Consider the following 15,688-nt stretch of genomic DNA (forward strand, 5'->3'; position numbering starts at 1 on the left):
CAGTTACTTTATTACAAATGCTGTATGTATGTATCCCAGACACTCAGTAAGACTGATTCGTGTTTGCATGTTTTTCGGCTCTCAGCAGATCTCCATGTAGGGGATTTTTTGCATCTCCCAGTTTGAACAGGAAAAGTTTTCTCATAGAAAAAACACCATACACACACAATCCTCTAATACCAGGAGGGATTTCAACTACAGCCCAGATGTTAGATGGACAATTTGTATTGTAACCGTTCACTTAAAATTAAAATATTTGTTTATTTACCTCAAGTCCTTACCAACCGGTTTGATGGTTTTCTCCTTGAAAAAAAAAGGTATTTAAAGGTGCCAAAGAAAGTTTGTTAAATTGTTCTCTGATATCTACACAAAAGGTTTGTGGCTTTATTAAGTGCAAAGATGATCCAAAGTCAGTTTTACATGTTCATTTACAACCCTAGGATTTGTATTTAGAATGAAATGGTCTATTATTAACTTATTTGAAAAGGTCATGAATAATAATGTTGATTGGCTGTTTCTCCTTCAGTAGCTCTGTGTGTGTGTGTGTGTGTGTGTGTGTGTGTGTGTGTGTGTGTGTGTGTGTGTGTGTGTGTGTGTGTGTGTGTGTGTGTGTGTGTGGAATAATCAATTGTTTGGAGATTGTTTGTAAGACGTTTCTGAGTGATAAGTTTGTGTTTTTTTTTCAGTATGGACCTGCAAAACGTAACTGTAACGTCAATAGTAGAACTTCAACCTAAACGCTAGCATATAGCATTAACTAGCATATAGCGCTAACTCAGCAGTCACAATTTTTTTTAGCATTGTAACAACATTGTACTTAATTTAATGTGTAATTTAATGTTGGGGTCGTAAAGCTCGACCATAACGTCACAGTTGGTGTTATGTTGAGATTGGTCTGTTTTCCAGCACTCTTTTGCATGCACAAAGTTTACATAAGAAGTAGGAAACAATTGTGTTTGAGGCTCACGATACTGTTATGAATGAAGGCGCTTCTTCACATCCTCCCGGCCGTCAGAGGGCGCCTTCACCAGAGTGTTAGTATTTTCCCTTTTCACTACATTTCCCATAATACCTCTTACCTGGGACTGATCACGCCACCAGCTGCAGTCTATTATGAACTGGCTTTATAAACCCATGTTACACAAGGAACGGTGCGAAGTCTTGTATTGCCCCGGTGTACATTTCTGAGCGTTTGTTGAACATTATTCGGATTGCTATTTCTGTTGTGACGTTGCCTGTTATTGGATTACTGAGTGTTTGCTACCTGCCTTTTTACTTTGCCTATTTTCTGGATTACCGATTGTTATCTGCCTGCCACTGACCCTTGCCTGTCTTAAGGATTATTGATTGTCATCTGCCTGTCTCGACCCAGCCTGTCCACCACTCTGATTCTGGTTTGCCCCATTGTATTATATTTGTGAGATTAATAAAACTGCGAATGGATCCTCCGTCTCATGCCTCTTCGTTACAGATACGTCATTTCCATACAACTCTTATTATTCATCTATGCCTACATAAATACAGTTTTACATTCTATGGCACCTTTAAACAGATTTCATACATTCAGTATACAAGCATAAGGTGAAGATCTGATCCTTACAGTCACAGGTCTGGAATGATGTAAAGGTGAAAGAATTAATAATATTCATTTATAAGCAGATTTAATTTGTGTGTGTGTACGTGCGTGCGTGTGTGTGTGTGTGTGTGTGTGTGTGTGTGTGTGTGTGTGTGTGTGTGTACCTGGTAATTATCACGTTGTTGGGACCAATTGTCCCCACAAAGATAGGAATACCAGAGTTTTTGTGACCTTGTGGGGACATTCTGATGTCCCCATGAGGAAACAAGCTTATAAATCAAACAGAATGATGTTTCTTAAAAAATGTGAAGTAGTAGAAGGGTTTCTGTGATGGTTGGGGTTAGGGAATGGGGTAGGTAAGGGGAATAGAATATACAGTTTGTACAGTATAAAATGCATTACGTCTATGGAATGTCCCCACAAAACATGGAAACCAGAATGTGTGTGTGTGTGTGTGTATGTGTGTGCGTGCGTGCAAATCAAGCAATTGTACTCTTGGTCCTGCTTGGTTCTCTTCCAATTGTACTCTGTTATTTTTGGACTCAGTAATGGGAAAATAGGAATACTTCGATTCTTACACTAACAAAATGCACCATACACACTCACACACAGTAATATTGTGTGATTAATAATGTTCTTTTCTGGAAAATTTGCAGTATAACAAACAGAACAGACAAATATGCGCACAAGGGCACAGGCACACACATAGACCCGGCTGTAATTTAGTTGATAAGGTTTTGTGCGGGTTTTTGTGGATTGTGTATTTTTTGTGCAGGTGTTACAATGGTTTTATTTATATCCTAATGTTACTGGACATCCAGGACGGAAACACACTCATAGGAAGTCTGTCCGCTCTTCAGCTTCGTTTTCCTGTTACTCCTCACAGAAATAACTTTCACCGTGAAGAACAGACCAACAAGATCTGCAGACACATAGACATTGAATTATTTAAGGATGTATGCAGATCAGCTAACAGCGCAAAGTAAAACATGCCTACAAAATCTCAGACGAACTATAAATGCTGCTTAGATTGCTTTGCTTCTGGTTACTGAAAACAATACGCCGAAACCTTTACCCCTTCTGTTCTGCCTTGTATACCCCATAGCAATAGCAAAATCACTAACACGCTCAGGACTGGAGGGTTTGTTATACTGTATGAATGTTTCCCATGAACTTCTCCTCATGTTAACCTTTGACCTCAGACCCTCGGCACAGACTACAGCTCATGGGAAAGACATTTATACAAAACACTCACAAATACACACACACACACACATCTTACAACTCACAAATACACAGAAACATTCAACACTTGATATTTGATATTAATACTCAAAATTGAATATGTTAATCTCTGGATAGATAGAAAGAAAGAAAGAAAGAAAGATAGATAGATAGATAGATAGATAGATAGATAGATAGATAGATAGATAGATAGATAGATAGATAGATAGATAGGCAGGTAGATAGATAGATAGATAGATAGATAGATAGATAGATAGATAGATAGATAGATAGATAGATAGATAGATAGATAGATAGATAGATAGATAGATAGATAGATAGATTATTAAAATTAAGAAGTTGGTTCAACTTAACTTCAATTGGTTACACCTAAAACATTTTAAGTTAATTCAACTTAATTTTTACCTTAAGTGAAAAAAAATTTTAATCCAACTTTTTACAGCATAGATAGATAGATAGATAGATAGATAGATAGATAGATAGATAGATAGATAGATAGATAGATAGATAGATAGATTATTAAAAGTGAAAATTTGGTTCAACTTAACTGCAATTGGTTACACCTAAAACATTTTAAGTTAATTCAACTTAATTTTTACCTTAAGTGAAAAAAAAAATTTAATCCAACTTTTTACAGCATAGATAGATAGATAGATAGATAGATAGATAGATAGATAGATAGATAGATAGATATATTATTAAAAGTAAGAAGTTGGTTCAACTTAACTTCAATTGGTTACACCTAAAACATTTTAAGTTAATCCAACTTAATTTTTACCTTAAGTGAAAAAAAAATGTTTTAATCCAACTTTTTACAGCATAGATAGATAGATAGATAGATAGATAGATAGATAGATAGATAGATAGATAGATAGATAGATAGATAGATAGATAGATAGATAGATAGATTATTAAAAGTAAAAAGTTGGTTCAACTTAACTTCAATTGGTTACACCTAAAACATTTTAAGTTAATCCAACTTTTCACTTTTTACAGCATAGATAGATAGATATACTTGTACTTTATATAATTTATTTTTCTGTATTATTATTAAACTGATGATTATTGTTTTATATTTGAAGTATTTGAATATAATCTTATAATGTCTGTGTAGAAGTCGCTGTAGTGTAAATCTGAGGCTGTGGGGCTTTGACTTCTGTGTTTACAAATTCTGGATGACATCCTGTCAGAAAAATAAACAAGCATGTTCTCATGAACGTCTAAGTGGATTTTGAGTTAATGGTAAAACATCATCTGATCTGTGTACAGAAGTCACATTGTAGTAGACTTCAGCACCACGCAGATGAATTCACTTCTCATTATTTCAAACAATATTAATAGTAGTGGAGAGCGGGGCTCTATCATTCAAAGATATTTAAAGGAACACGCCCACATTTTGGGAATTTAGCTTATTCACCGTATCCCCCAGAGTTAGATAAGTCCATACATACCTCTCTCATCTCCGTGCGTGCTGTAACTCTGTCTGACGCAGCCCCCGCTAGCTTAGCTTAGCACAAAGACTGGAAATGCATGGCTCCAGCTAGTATACTGCTCCCAATAAGTGACAAAATAACGCGATCATTTTCCTATTTATGTGTTGTGATTTGTATAGTCAAACCGTGTACAAATAACAAGGTGATATGAGACACAGCGATCTTTTAACAGTATACATACTGAGAACTATATTCTCTAAAGACGAAGCACTGCCGCATGGGCGGAGTGATTTGCACAACTCTGACCGAACTCTCTGCTCCTCACCAGGGGCTTCTCGTGTGCTGCGAGCAGATCACTCCGCCCATGCGGCAGTGCTTCGTCTTCAGAGAATATAGTTCTCAGTATGTATACTGTTGACGGAGTCATTCAGCAAACTAAAAAACTTGGGAGTAATTTTCGATCCTAATTTAACATTTGATCTTTACGTACAGAATACTGTTAAAGTTTTTATTCTTTCATCTTAGAAATATATCCAGATTACGTCCCATGCTGAGTTTTCCGGTGGCTGAAAAATTAGTTAATACCCTGGTCTTCTCTAGATTTGATTATTGTAATGCATTGCTAGCAGGAGCTTCAAAATCTACATTGAATAAACTACAGTGGGTTCAAAACTCTGCAGCGCGTATTTTGACGAGGACAAGGCAAAGAGATCATATAACACCCATTTTAGAGACCCTGCATTGGCTGTCACGACTGGTTTTACACAAACGAGAACCCAAACGCAGACACGACTGAAATAATAATAAACTGAAGGTACACAAAGACCCACGTGGGGGTAAAACTGATGATAACAAAACACGTGATGGAACACGAAACACAGGAACAAAACACTGAAACCAAAATAACACTGAAGCAGAAGTCAGGAACACGGAAAACATGAACACTCTGACTTACGACAACGAACGCGCACACGACAGAGAACGAGAGGGCATTATAAAGACACAACATCAATGGGGAACAGGTGAACATAATTAATTACTTAAGACACGAGTACATAAGGGAGTAGGGTAAAAGTGACGAGACACTGGGAACACGTGACACAAATACATAATGTGAACACACGTGTCCCCACACAAAACACCATGCTGCTATGACCTTGCCCTCAGAAATCAGACCTGAATCTTACACCAAGGTCTGGCAAGGCCATGACAGCGACAAGATACTGGAAACACGTGGAAGCCACACACACAATATGACTCCCCGTGTCCCCACACAGAACACAGTACTGTCATGGTCTTGCCAGATACACTCAGACCTGAGTCTAGTACAAAAGGTCTGGCAAGCCCATGACATTGGCTCCCTGTCAAATTCCGTGTTGATTTTAAAATTCTGATGTTGACTTACAACAAGGCACTAAATGGCCTTGCTCCTCAATATTTTTTGGAGCTTTTAAAACACTACATTCCGGCACGTGATCTTCGCTCGGCTGATGCTGGTCTTTTAATTGTTCCGGTTACACGGTTAAGAACAATGGGTGATAGGGCGTTTTCATCGGTTGCCCCAAAGTTATGGAACTCTTTGCCTTCTGAGATCAGAAATGCAGCTTCCCTGAAAAGGTTTAAAACATCACTTAAAACTCATTATTTTAAGGAAGCATTTGGGTGATATAGTGTTTCTTGTGGTTTTTAGGGTTGTATCTTAAATGTTTATTTTATGGCTTCTAAGTGTTACTTTTAATTGTTTTTTAATTGTATTTTACTTTTATTTATTCTTCCTTTTAATTCTTTACTTCCATTGTGTTATTATGTGTTTTTTTTTCATCATCATGTCTATTTTATATATCTAACTTTTTACTTTTGAGAAATGAGTTTTAAAGGCGCTATACAAAATAAAGATAGTATTATTATTATTGACATTGTTTTCATTTCATTATCATTGTATACCTGAGACTGTGACAACTAACCCCGCTGTGTTACTAGTAGTTGCTGACATGTTTCAAAATGCTATGTTTTAGTGATTCAAATAATGGGTTGGATTTGATGACTTATACACCCAACTCAGAAATCGAAAAAACAAAGAAATTTACTTCCATGCCTCCAAAACACTCTTTGATCAATATCTTAACCGAAACACATCAAAACTTTTCACAGGAGATCTTCTGACAGTAAGAGAAAAAGACCAAAAGCACAGATTGCTCTGCCCTGTAGAAATACTGTAAAGTAGCCATCTTACAATTAACCCCAACACCCCTAATAATAAAATATTTTCTTTTATCCTAGAAAACCGATGCTCTTTGTCAGATGAGAAGTGCAGAATGAGAAGTCGGTCACTGCTGCTGATGCTGATGTTGTTTATATCCCAGCTGACAGCTGAGGTGAGCTATACAGTATCTGTGTGTGAGTTTAATAGAGATGTGTACAATATTGAAGGATTTAGGAATTCATATTTGAAGGTGAACTTCACACATGATATTTTCACACAAGGTGAAATTTTAATAGCATTATAGCATAGACTGATTATAAAGATTTTATATGGTAAGTTTGGGTAATAACTGAGGGTTTCTCCGTGACTTTGATCTCCTTTGTTATTTACAAACATCTTTTCATTAGAAATCACTAGAAGTCAATTTTTGCTAACTATATATATTATATATATATATATATATATATATATATATATATATATATATATATATATATATATATATATATATATATATATATATATATATATATATATATATTTATTTATTTATTTATTTATTTATTTATTTATATATGAGAGTATTGTACATGTGATATAAATATGTAATGGTTTATCCAGATCCTCTCCTCTTTAATATCAATGATGTTTCAGGTGTGTCATTGTGAGGATGTGGTTATCACATCAAGGATGTCATTATCAACCGAGGAGGTGACAGACATCCCAGCATCCATTCAGGATCTAAAAATAGCACGTAAACAGATCCTATCGGCCCAGTTTGAGTGTTACCTGAAAATATTACACGACCCTCCACGCAGTGAACCAGGTGGGAGACGTCCTCTTGCTTTTCAAAGTAATAACATTTACAATTGGTGTGACTGACTTGGTCCGAGCTCATCCAGAAATGAAAACTACAACATCCAAAGTCGGCCTGTAATGTGTTTTTGTTTCTGTGATGTGATTGTGTCGCGTTAAACCATATCACAGACTGAACTTTGTCTCTTTTCGCTTGAAACTTTCTGGGGACCTGTTACGACCTTCAGGGGGACACCTGGGGGTCCCACTCCTGCACTATGGGGCAGTTTCCTGGACAGGGATTAGACTAGTCCTAGACTAAAATGAATGTAAGAGCTGTCCAAACTGAAAACAACTTGCGCTGACATATCTTAAAATACATCAGTGCTCTTTGTTTTGCTTCAAAATGCACACAAGTAATGTTTTTAGTAAGGCATGTTTGATAAAACTAGTTATATTTCCTAATTAAACTAAGGCATAGTCCTGGTTTAAGCTAATCCCTGTCCGGGAAACCACCCCTATAAGTCACATCTGCCAAATGAATAAATGTAAATGATGTGGCGAATTAATGCTGCTGTCTTTAAAAACAATAACTTATCATAAAAAAAGTTGAATGGATGAACATCATCATATTTTCTTTGGGAAATGTTAATATTGTTAGTTGCATCTGTGCACTAAAGTTTGCCTCTGGTGGAAAGTTTAATGGAGTAATAACATCATAACTTACTGTAATAGTTTATAGAGTGACTTTAAGGATGTTTGCTAATGGTTTAATGGAAATATTTATCACTGAAACACTAATTTAATAAAGAGAGATTAAAACTCCCAGAATCTGAACATAAGTCACCGGTTATATAAGCCTCTATGTAAGACAGGAAAAGAAAACTATAGGAACACTCGCTCTATTAGCTTTTATTTCTGAGGTCATAATAAATATAGTATTTAATACAATCAGCAATATGCAAATTAGAATGTACTAGTTAATAAACACTCATCAATGCTGCTGTCTGATTTATGAGTGTATGGGTCAGATTTAAGATTAATTCAATAGGCCTTAGTTGTATTATGGGATTTAAGTAGTTTTTACAAACATACAACTCACAAAAACTGATTAATGATGTGCATATTATTGAGACAAAACTATGACACTGATAGATTTAAGATATGTCAGTGCAAGCTGTTATCAGTTAAAACAGCTCAAGCATGCTATTTAGTTGGGAACTAGATTTGGCCTTGTCCGGGAAACCGTCCCTATTTATTGTTGCCAAGTTAATTTAATTTAATTTAATAATTTAAAAATGCATTTCTTTGTTCTATCATTTTGTTTAACAATAAATACTCCTGTATATTCCTGTGTATGAAGTACACTTCTCTTTCATGTAAGGCTTTAATGTTTTATTGTTGGTGTAAATCAGTGGTTTTCAAACTTTTTCAGTGTAGTGTGCATCCCTTCTTACCCCCAAAGAAAATTCTTGACATAAAACGTCTGAAACTTAGAATTTGAATTAAACAAAACATATTAACTCTTTCCTTGGCATTGACGAGTAATCTCGTCAATTAAGAGAAAACATTTCCCTGTAATTCTGCTAGATAATATTATAAAAAAAAACAATTTATAAAAAACTGAAGCATCAGATAATTCAACTACATTATAAACTCCATGTATGTTTTGATAATCATTCTGAATCTGATCTCTAACAAAATTCCTTTACAAAAATGCAATTATTTCAGCTTGTCGCTCAAAATTTGGTATTTTTGAAGAAACCTACCCATATTTAATAGGTTATAAAAAGAGAACAAATGAAGATAGGATGAAACGTTTTTTTTCCTGTTTTGTTTGTTTATTTGTTTGTTTGAAAGCAGAGGGTCTGTTCCTTTCATTCAATATATTTGAATGTTTATATATTTATAGAAGACAATTTTCATGGAAGGCATTTTGTGAAAATCACAAAAAATGCTGGCGGGCAACTTAAAAAAAAAAAAAAGCTGGCGGAAATGAGTTACAGTGAGAAAAATAAGTATTTAAACACCCTGCTATTTTGCATGTTCTCCCACTTAGAAATCATGGAGGGGTCGGAAATTGTAATACACTTAGACGTCATGGTTTGAAACCATGCATGGCACAGAAGGTTCCCCTGCTAAAACCAGCACATGTCCAGGCCCGTCTTAAGTTTCCCAATGATCATTTGGATGATCCAGAGGAGTCATGGGAGAAAGTCATGTGGTCAGATGAGACCAAAATAGAACTTTTTGGTCATAATTCCACTAAACGTGTTTGGAGGAAGAAGAATGATGAGTACCATCCAAAGAACACCATCCCTACTGTGAAGCATGGGGGTGGTAACATCATGCTTTGGGAATGTTTTTCTGCACATGGGACAGGGGGACTGCACTGTATTAAGGACGGGATGACCGGGGCCATGTATTGCAAGATTTTGGGGAACAAACATCCTTCCCTCAGTTAGAGCATTGAAGATGGGTTGAGGCTGGGTCTTCCAACATGACAATGACCCGAAGCACACAGCCAGGATAACCAAGGAGTGGCTCTGTAGCATATCAAGGTTCTGGCGTGGCCTAGCCAGTCTCCAGAACTAAACCCAACAGAGAATCTTTGGAGGAAGCTCAAACCCTGTGTTTCTCAGAAACCTGACTGATCTAGAAAAGATCTGTGTGGAGGAGTGGGCCAAAATCCCTCCTATAGTGTGTGCAAACCTGGTGAAAAACTACAGGAATCGTTTGACCTCTGTAATTGCAAACAAAGGCTACTGTATCAAATATTAACGTTGACTTTCTCAGGTGTTCAAATACTTATTGGCAGCTGTATCATACAAATAAATAGTACAGAGTCATGCATTGTGATTTCTGGATTTTTTTTTTTTTTGATTGTGTCTCTCACGGTGGACATGCACCTACAATGAGAATTTCAGACCCCTCCATGATTTCTAAGTGGGAGAACTTGTAAAATAGCAGGGTGTTCAAATACTTATTTTCCTCAATGTATATGATACAATGTAGTGCTGTTGGTTAGTAGCCTTACATATCTTAGGTTTAACTAGACAAAATGAATTTGTTTTATAAAATTTTAAAAAGTGGGGCCCCTTGGCGCCTCGCCCCACACCCCGGTTTGAGAACCACTGGTGTAAATGGAGTTCATGTATTGTAATGGTGCGTTTACACCAACCGCGGTAGAGGCGTGAAGCGCGAGTGATTTCAATGTTAAGTCAATGTGCAGACGCGTTGACGCGCGGAAGAGGCGTTCGGCGCGGAGCGGAAGGGCGCGAATTGAGCGTTGTGCGCGGTACGCGCGAATGGTGCTTTTGTGCATTTTGCGTTTGACGCGAATTTGCGGCTGACGTCCGAGTTGAAAAATTGTAACTTTGGCGGATTTTCGCGCTGTGTTAACCAATCAGGAGCCTGCTTGCTGCTGTGGAGGCAGCCCCGCCCGTAATCACTCACTCAAGCAGTCACTCGAAGCTATATGGCACAAGTTGTTATTTCTATAGAGGAGACAGGAATAAAAAGGACTTGGAAGAGTGTCAGTAAGGACTTTGGGCAACCTGGTAAGTTGTAATACACACTTCACTTTTGAGTCACGTGACGTTTATCGACACGCACCGTTTATTTTCCCCCTATAGTAAGGTTACCCAATACAAACTGGTAACTCTCTTGATAAATGCACAAGTAACATCAGTCATCTTGCAAACAGACACTCGCACAGCAGTTGCCCCTCCCACAAGAAGCGGATTTTGCTTCGGACGCGCCAAATGCTTGCTTTTTCCACGCGTCTACTCCGCTCTACACGCGCAAATGCATTCAAAGTGTTCAAGCGGCAAACTAGGCGCGGTAGACGCGATTTTGACGCTCAAAACGCGTTTGGTGTAAACTCAGCATTAGTGTCAAACCCCTCACTGTTCATATCGCCATCTGCAGGACCGTATTGTAACCGCACATGGGATGGCTGGTTGTGTTGGGGAGACTCCGCCCCCGGTATCGCAGTACAGCTCTGCCCCACCTACTTCCTGGACTTTGATCCATCTGGTAAAATATATACATATATATCCGTGTACTGCAGAGATTTACTGTAATGCTCTTTAAATCTTTTGCATTTTGTTTAATCAGAGAAAGTGACCAAAGTGTGTAACTCAGATGGCCATTGGTTTCGACACCCGGAGAGCAACCGACTGTGGTCCAATTATACTCAATGTTCAGAGTACACAGAGGAGAAACGCAAGGTTATGGCTTTATTTGAAAAGTATTGTTTTCGTTCTGTGTGTCTTTTATATAACATCTGGGTCTGTGGTTCTCCTGCAGTTGGCGTATGTTGGTTATTACCTGGCTGTGGTGGGTCATGTCCTGTCCATCATCTCACTCCTGATCTCGATGTGTATCTTCTCCTGTTTCAAGTATGTCATAAACCCATCGCAGATATCCAGCAGACGTGTACGATTGGTCTGTCTGAATGAACTGTGTTTGTGTGTGCAGATGTTTGAGCTGTCAGCGCATCACTCTTCATAAAAACATGTTTACTTCGTTTATCCTCAACTCAGTCGCCACCATCGGCTGGTTCTACTTGGTCACCGGAGAGCACCAGGAGAAAACTTACTTTGTAAGTGCAACAAAAATTTAAACTGTACTTGTGTGCTTCTTGCTTGGTGCTGATCTTTTGTGTGTCCGGTGTGTTCAGTCTCAGATCGGTTGTAAGATTTTGGCCAGTATAACCCATTACACCTCCTGCTCCAGTTACTTCTGGATGCTCTGTGAGGGAATCTATCTTCACACGCTCATCATCGTGGCTGTGTTTGTAGGAGAACAGCAGCTAGGGTGGTACTACGTCCTCGGGTGGGGTGCGTATAAAAACCCTGCATTAATCACTAAAAAACTTCTTCATTCAGATCTTATTTAGGCTTAGTTCTTCACATTATCAATTAAATGTGACTGCCATCTGTCTTATGTGTGAATCGCATACGGCCCTGAAGTGACCCGTATGCGGAGAATAAGATGTAATGTCATCTTCCCGCCTCTTCCAGCTCAGAAATGTGACCTAAAAGTCATATGAAATGCGACATGGCCGTTCACACTAGACTCACATTAGCTACAAAAGTGAGCGACACGCCTTTGCTGCCAATGTCGCTTTTCTGACAAGTTTTTATGGTAATCTGTAATTCCGATATTATCCACTAGGTGGTAAATTACCCAATTTATAAAAAACTTTATAAAAAATGTTCAACATTTAATACTATGTGTATGTTTTGATAAACATTCTGAATCTGATCTCTAAAAAAAAAGGTATTTACAAAAATGCAATTATTTCTGCTTTTTGCTCAATATTTTGTATTTTTTTGTATTTAATTTTGTATTTAAAAAAAAACTGCCCATATTTAAGAAGTTATAAAAAGAGAACAAATGAAGATAGGATGAAATTTTTTTCCCATTTTGTTTGTTTGAAAGCATGAGGTCTGTTCTTTTATTTGATTGTTTATAAAAAGAAATTTTCCTGGAAGGCATTTTGTAAAACTTTTGTGAAAATCAACTTAAAAAAACAAATAGGGTGGCGGGGAATGAGTTAAACTTCTTGTTTTTAAGGTTTAGCTATTGGTCGGTCATTTAGTATTGTAATTGTTATAAATTTACATATTCTGTATAAACTAAGAACATTTTTGGAAGACTATCAAGCAGTATATTAATAAGGAAACAGTGACATCATCATTTCTGTTTATATTCCAGGTTTTCCTGTAATTCCCGTTGTTGTGCACGCAGTGGCACGCCTGCTCTTTCACGATGACAAGTAAATCTGGACCTCCTTAAAATATCTCACAAAATTTGATATGTTAAAATAAACTTTTAATAATCTCACAGTTTTGCTAGAAAGATTCCTCATGACAGGTGTACTGAAAAATCCAGCTAAGACCAGCATAAACTGGTGAGCTGGTTTTAGCTGGTCTCCCCCGTATGGCAATTTTTTTTATATATTTCAAAATATACAAAAAATGGCCAAAAAAGCATTAAAAATATATCTAGTCTACTATATTCAATTTGTTTATGTTACAAACTTGTAAACATAACACTTTTAAAAAGATTAAAATTAAATATATTTTCAACTTCAAAAATTAACTGCTATTTAGCATATATTTAAAATATATTTTGGCAAAGAATATTTTTTGCCATATGATATTTAAAATTAGAAATGTATTTGCTTGCCCTTGAAATACATTTTGAAATATTTGTTTTTATATGAAGGTTAAAACTAAATATATTTCCAAATAAAAAAATCTTTACATGAGCATTACTTTCTACAAAATATATTTTGCATATTTTTTTAAATATATTGCTGGCTGGCCAGATAAAAATTTTTTTTTTGCTGTATGTGCTTGGTTTTGCTAGTGAAGCAAGCTGGTCTAGCTGTGTTTTGGTCACTTTTAAAGCTGGACTAGCTGGACTTTAAATCTGTCTGGAAGACCAGCTGACCCACCAGCTTGACCAACTTTGCCAGGCTGGGAGGACCAGCTTAAACCAGCTAGTCTTAGCTGGGATGTTGTAATGTATCAGGGCTGTGTTTGTTCATCTGTATCTTGTGTTTGACAGGTGTTGGTTTATTAACACAAATCTGCTGTACATCATACACGGTCCTATCCACGTGGCTCTACTGGTGCGTTTCATCCTCCGCGTCATCCGTCTCTCCATGTCAGTAGAAAGTATTCAGGTGAACAGATGTCTCTCTGCGTCCTTCACAGGTCAATCTCTTCTTCCTTCTCAACATTGTGAGGGTGTTGATCACTAAACTGAGGGTCACTCATCTCACTGAGACCAATGTCTACATGAAAGCCGTGAGAGCCACGATCATCCTGGTGCCGCTGCTCGGAGCTCAATTCATCCTGGTGCCCCTGCAGCCCAGCGGACGAGTTTCGTTGGCCATCTATGATTTATTCATGAACATCTTTGCACATTTTCAGGTAAATGTTAGTGTAGGGTTAATTCATGTGACCGTAATTCACCTTATTGTGTCCTAGTTTACCTGAATTTAATAATATTAACATAATATACTCTATATTTTTGATATAATCTCATTGCATTTTGTGTTAAACGGGTGAACGTGTATTTTATTAAATGTATTTTGTCTCTACAGGGGCTTCTGGTGGCCATAATCTTTTGCTTCTGTAATGGAGAGGTACAGTCCAGTATTGTATGACATTAATTATAAACTCACAGACATCTTATTTTAAAATGAGCACTTAAACTTATACAGAGATTGAACATTCATTGCTTTGTGTGTCAATTATGTGGTTTTATTAGAGAATGGGTTATGTGTTAGCGTGAACATCAGATATCACAATACTTAAAGCTATAAAAAATACATTTCTTATTGTTATGAGATGTTTTTGGACCGCAGGTGCAGTCTGCTCTCAGACGAAAGTTTGTTCAGTACGGGTGTCAGTGGAGACGCAGACGTCTGGTGATGACCGATTCTCACTGTAACTACCAAACAAACTCCTCCATCACCGAAAACAGTCGTGTCACCATCAGTCTGGATCATGAGAAGATGCAGACGCTCAACGGCCAGACCAACGGCAGACGACGCTCAAACGGAGATCCTGACGGAAGCATGAAGTCATCTGAAATCTGATCGTCCTCCAGCAGATACCACTGTTGTGTTAACTTTTTTGTGATGTATCATTATTAACACCTATACCACGGGTCTGTTGAATGCTGTATTCTGATTGGTTGAGAAATGTTCCACGGGTACGCATTATTTTTCGATAACCGCACACCTAACTTTTCAATTGTCTTACACCAGATCAATGTTTGTGGTAACCGTGGTATAAGCGGAATAATTGACTCCGATCCTTTGAATTATTTGAAAATAATGCACACTTTACCACATTGGGTGTGCATTATTTTCTTATAATTCAATGGCCCGCCGTCAATTATTCTTTACGTATCAGCTGCACATACACTACAGACTTTCACATCTGAAATTAACATTTGTCTCAGGTGACGTGTGAATGTTCATGTGCATGCAGAAGAAAGTATCAGATCATGTAAAGTTGTGTTTGTACACGCCAGACTGAGTAACAGTGAGATTTGACAAAATGCAAATTTTACTAAATAGTATAAAAACTGAATTAGGGCACTGAGAATGATGTTGATATCAGGTGTAAATTGTGTTTATGGATGTCACATAGATTCTGTTTGTTTACACACATTAGTGTCCATATGTATCACTTGTATGTATAAAAGTGTTATGTTGTAAATATGACGTTTTATAATTACTTGTAATTTCATTGTATCTGTACAAAAAATATATATATTTTTATGTGTGACATTATAAAGGCTAAACCATATGAGGTGAGGGTATTGTAATAAAACAAATAATAAATAGATCTAATAAATGTGCTTTTACATCTTATTACACAGTAACACTCAGTATTCCATTATTTA

At 37.0% G+C, this 15,688-nt stretch overlaps 1 protein-coding gene across 1 annotated transcript in view; it reads left to right on the forward strand.

The window, feature by feature from the left end:
• Nucleotides 1–15,630, forward strand: part of calcrl2 (calcitonin receptor-like 2) — a 27,935-nt gene extending 12,305 nt beyond the window's left edge. The window contains exons 2-13 of the mRNA XM_055188323.2: nucleotides 6,535–6,629; nucleotides 7,112–7,283; nucleotides 11,183–11,290; nucleotides 11,372–11,484; nucleotides 11,564–11,655; nucleotides 11,735–11,858; nucleotides 11,937–12,096; nucleotides 12,977–13,037; nucleotides 13,835–13,898; nucleotides 13,984–14,202; nucleotides 14,376–14,417; nucleotides 14,640–15,630. Coding sequence (XP_055044298.2) covers nucleotides 6,570–6,629; nucleotides 7,112–7,283; nucleotides 11,183–11,290; nucleotides 11,372–11,484; nucleotides 11,564–11,655; nucleotides 11,735–11,858; nucleotides 11,937–12,096; nucleotides 12,977–13,037; nucleotides 13,835–13,898; nucleotides 13,984–14,202; nucleotides 14,376–14,417; nucleotides 14,640–14,873 — 1,449 coding nt within the window. The 5' untranslated portion in view covers nucleotides 6,535–6,569 and the 3' untranslated portion in view covers nucleotides 14,874–15,630. The remainder of the gene's footprint in view (nucleotides 1–6,534; nucleotides 6,630–7,111; nucleotides 7,284–11,182; nucleotides 11,291–11,371; nucleotides 11,485–11,563; nucleotides 11,656–11,734; nucleotides 11,859–11,936; nucleotides 12,097–12,976; nucleotides 13,038–13,834; nucleotides 13,899–13,983; nucleotides 14,203–14,375; nucleotides 14,418–14,639) is intronic.
• Nucleotides 15,631–15,688: the final 58 nt, after the last annotated feature.

This window comes from Misgurnus anguillicaudatus, chromosome 13 (genome assembly GCF_027580225.2).
Source record: "Misgurnus anguillicaudatus chromosome 13, ASM2758022v2, whole genome shotgun sequence".
Lineage (NCBI taxonomy): Eukaryota > Metazoa > Chordata > Actinopteri > Cypriniformes > Cobitidae > Misgurnus > Misgurnus anguillicaudatus.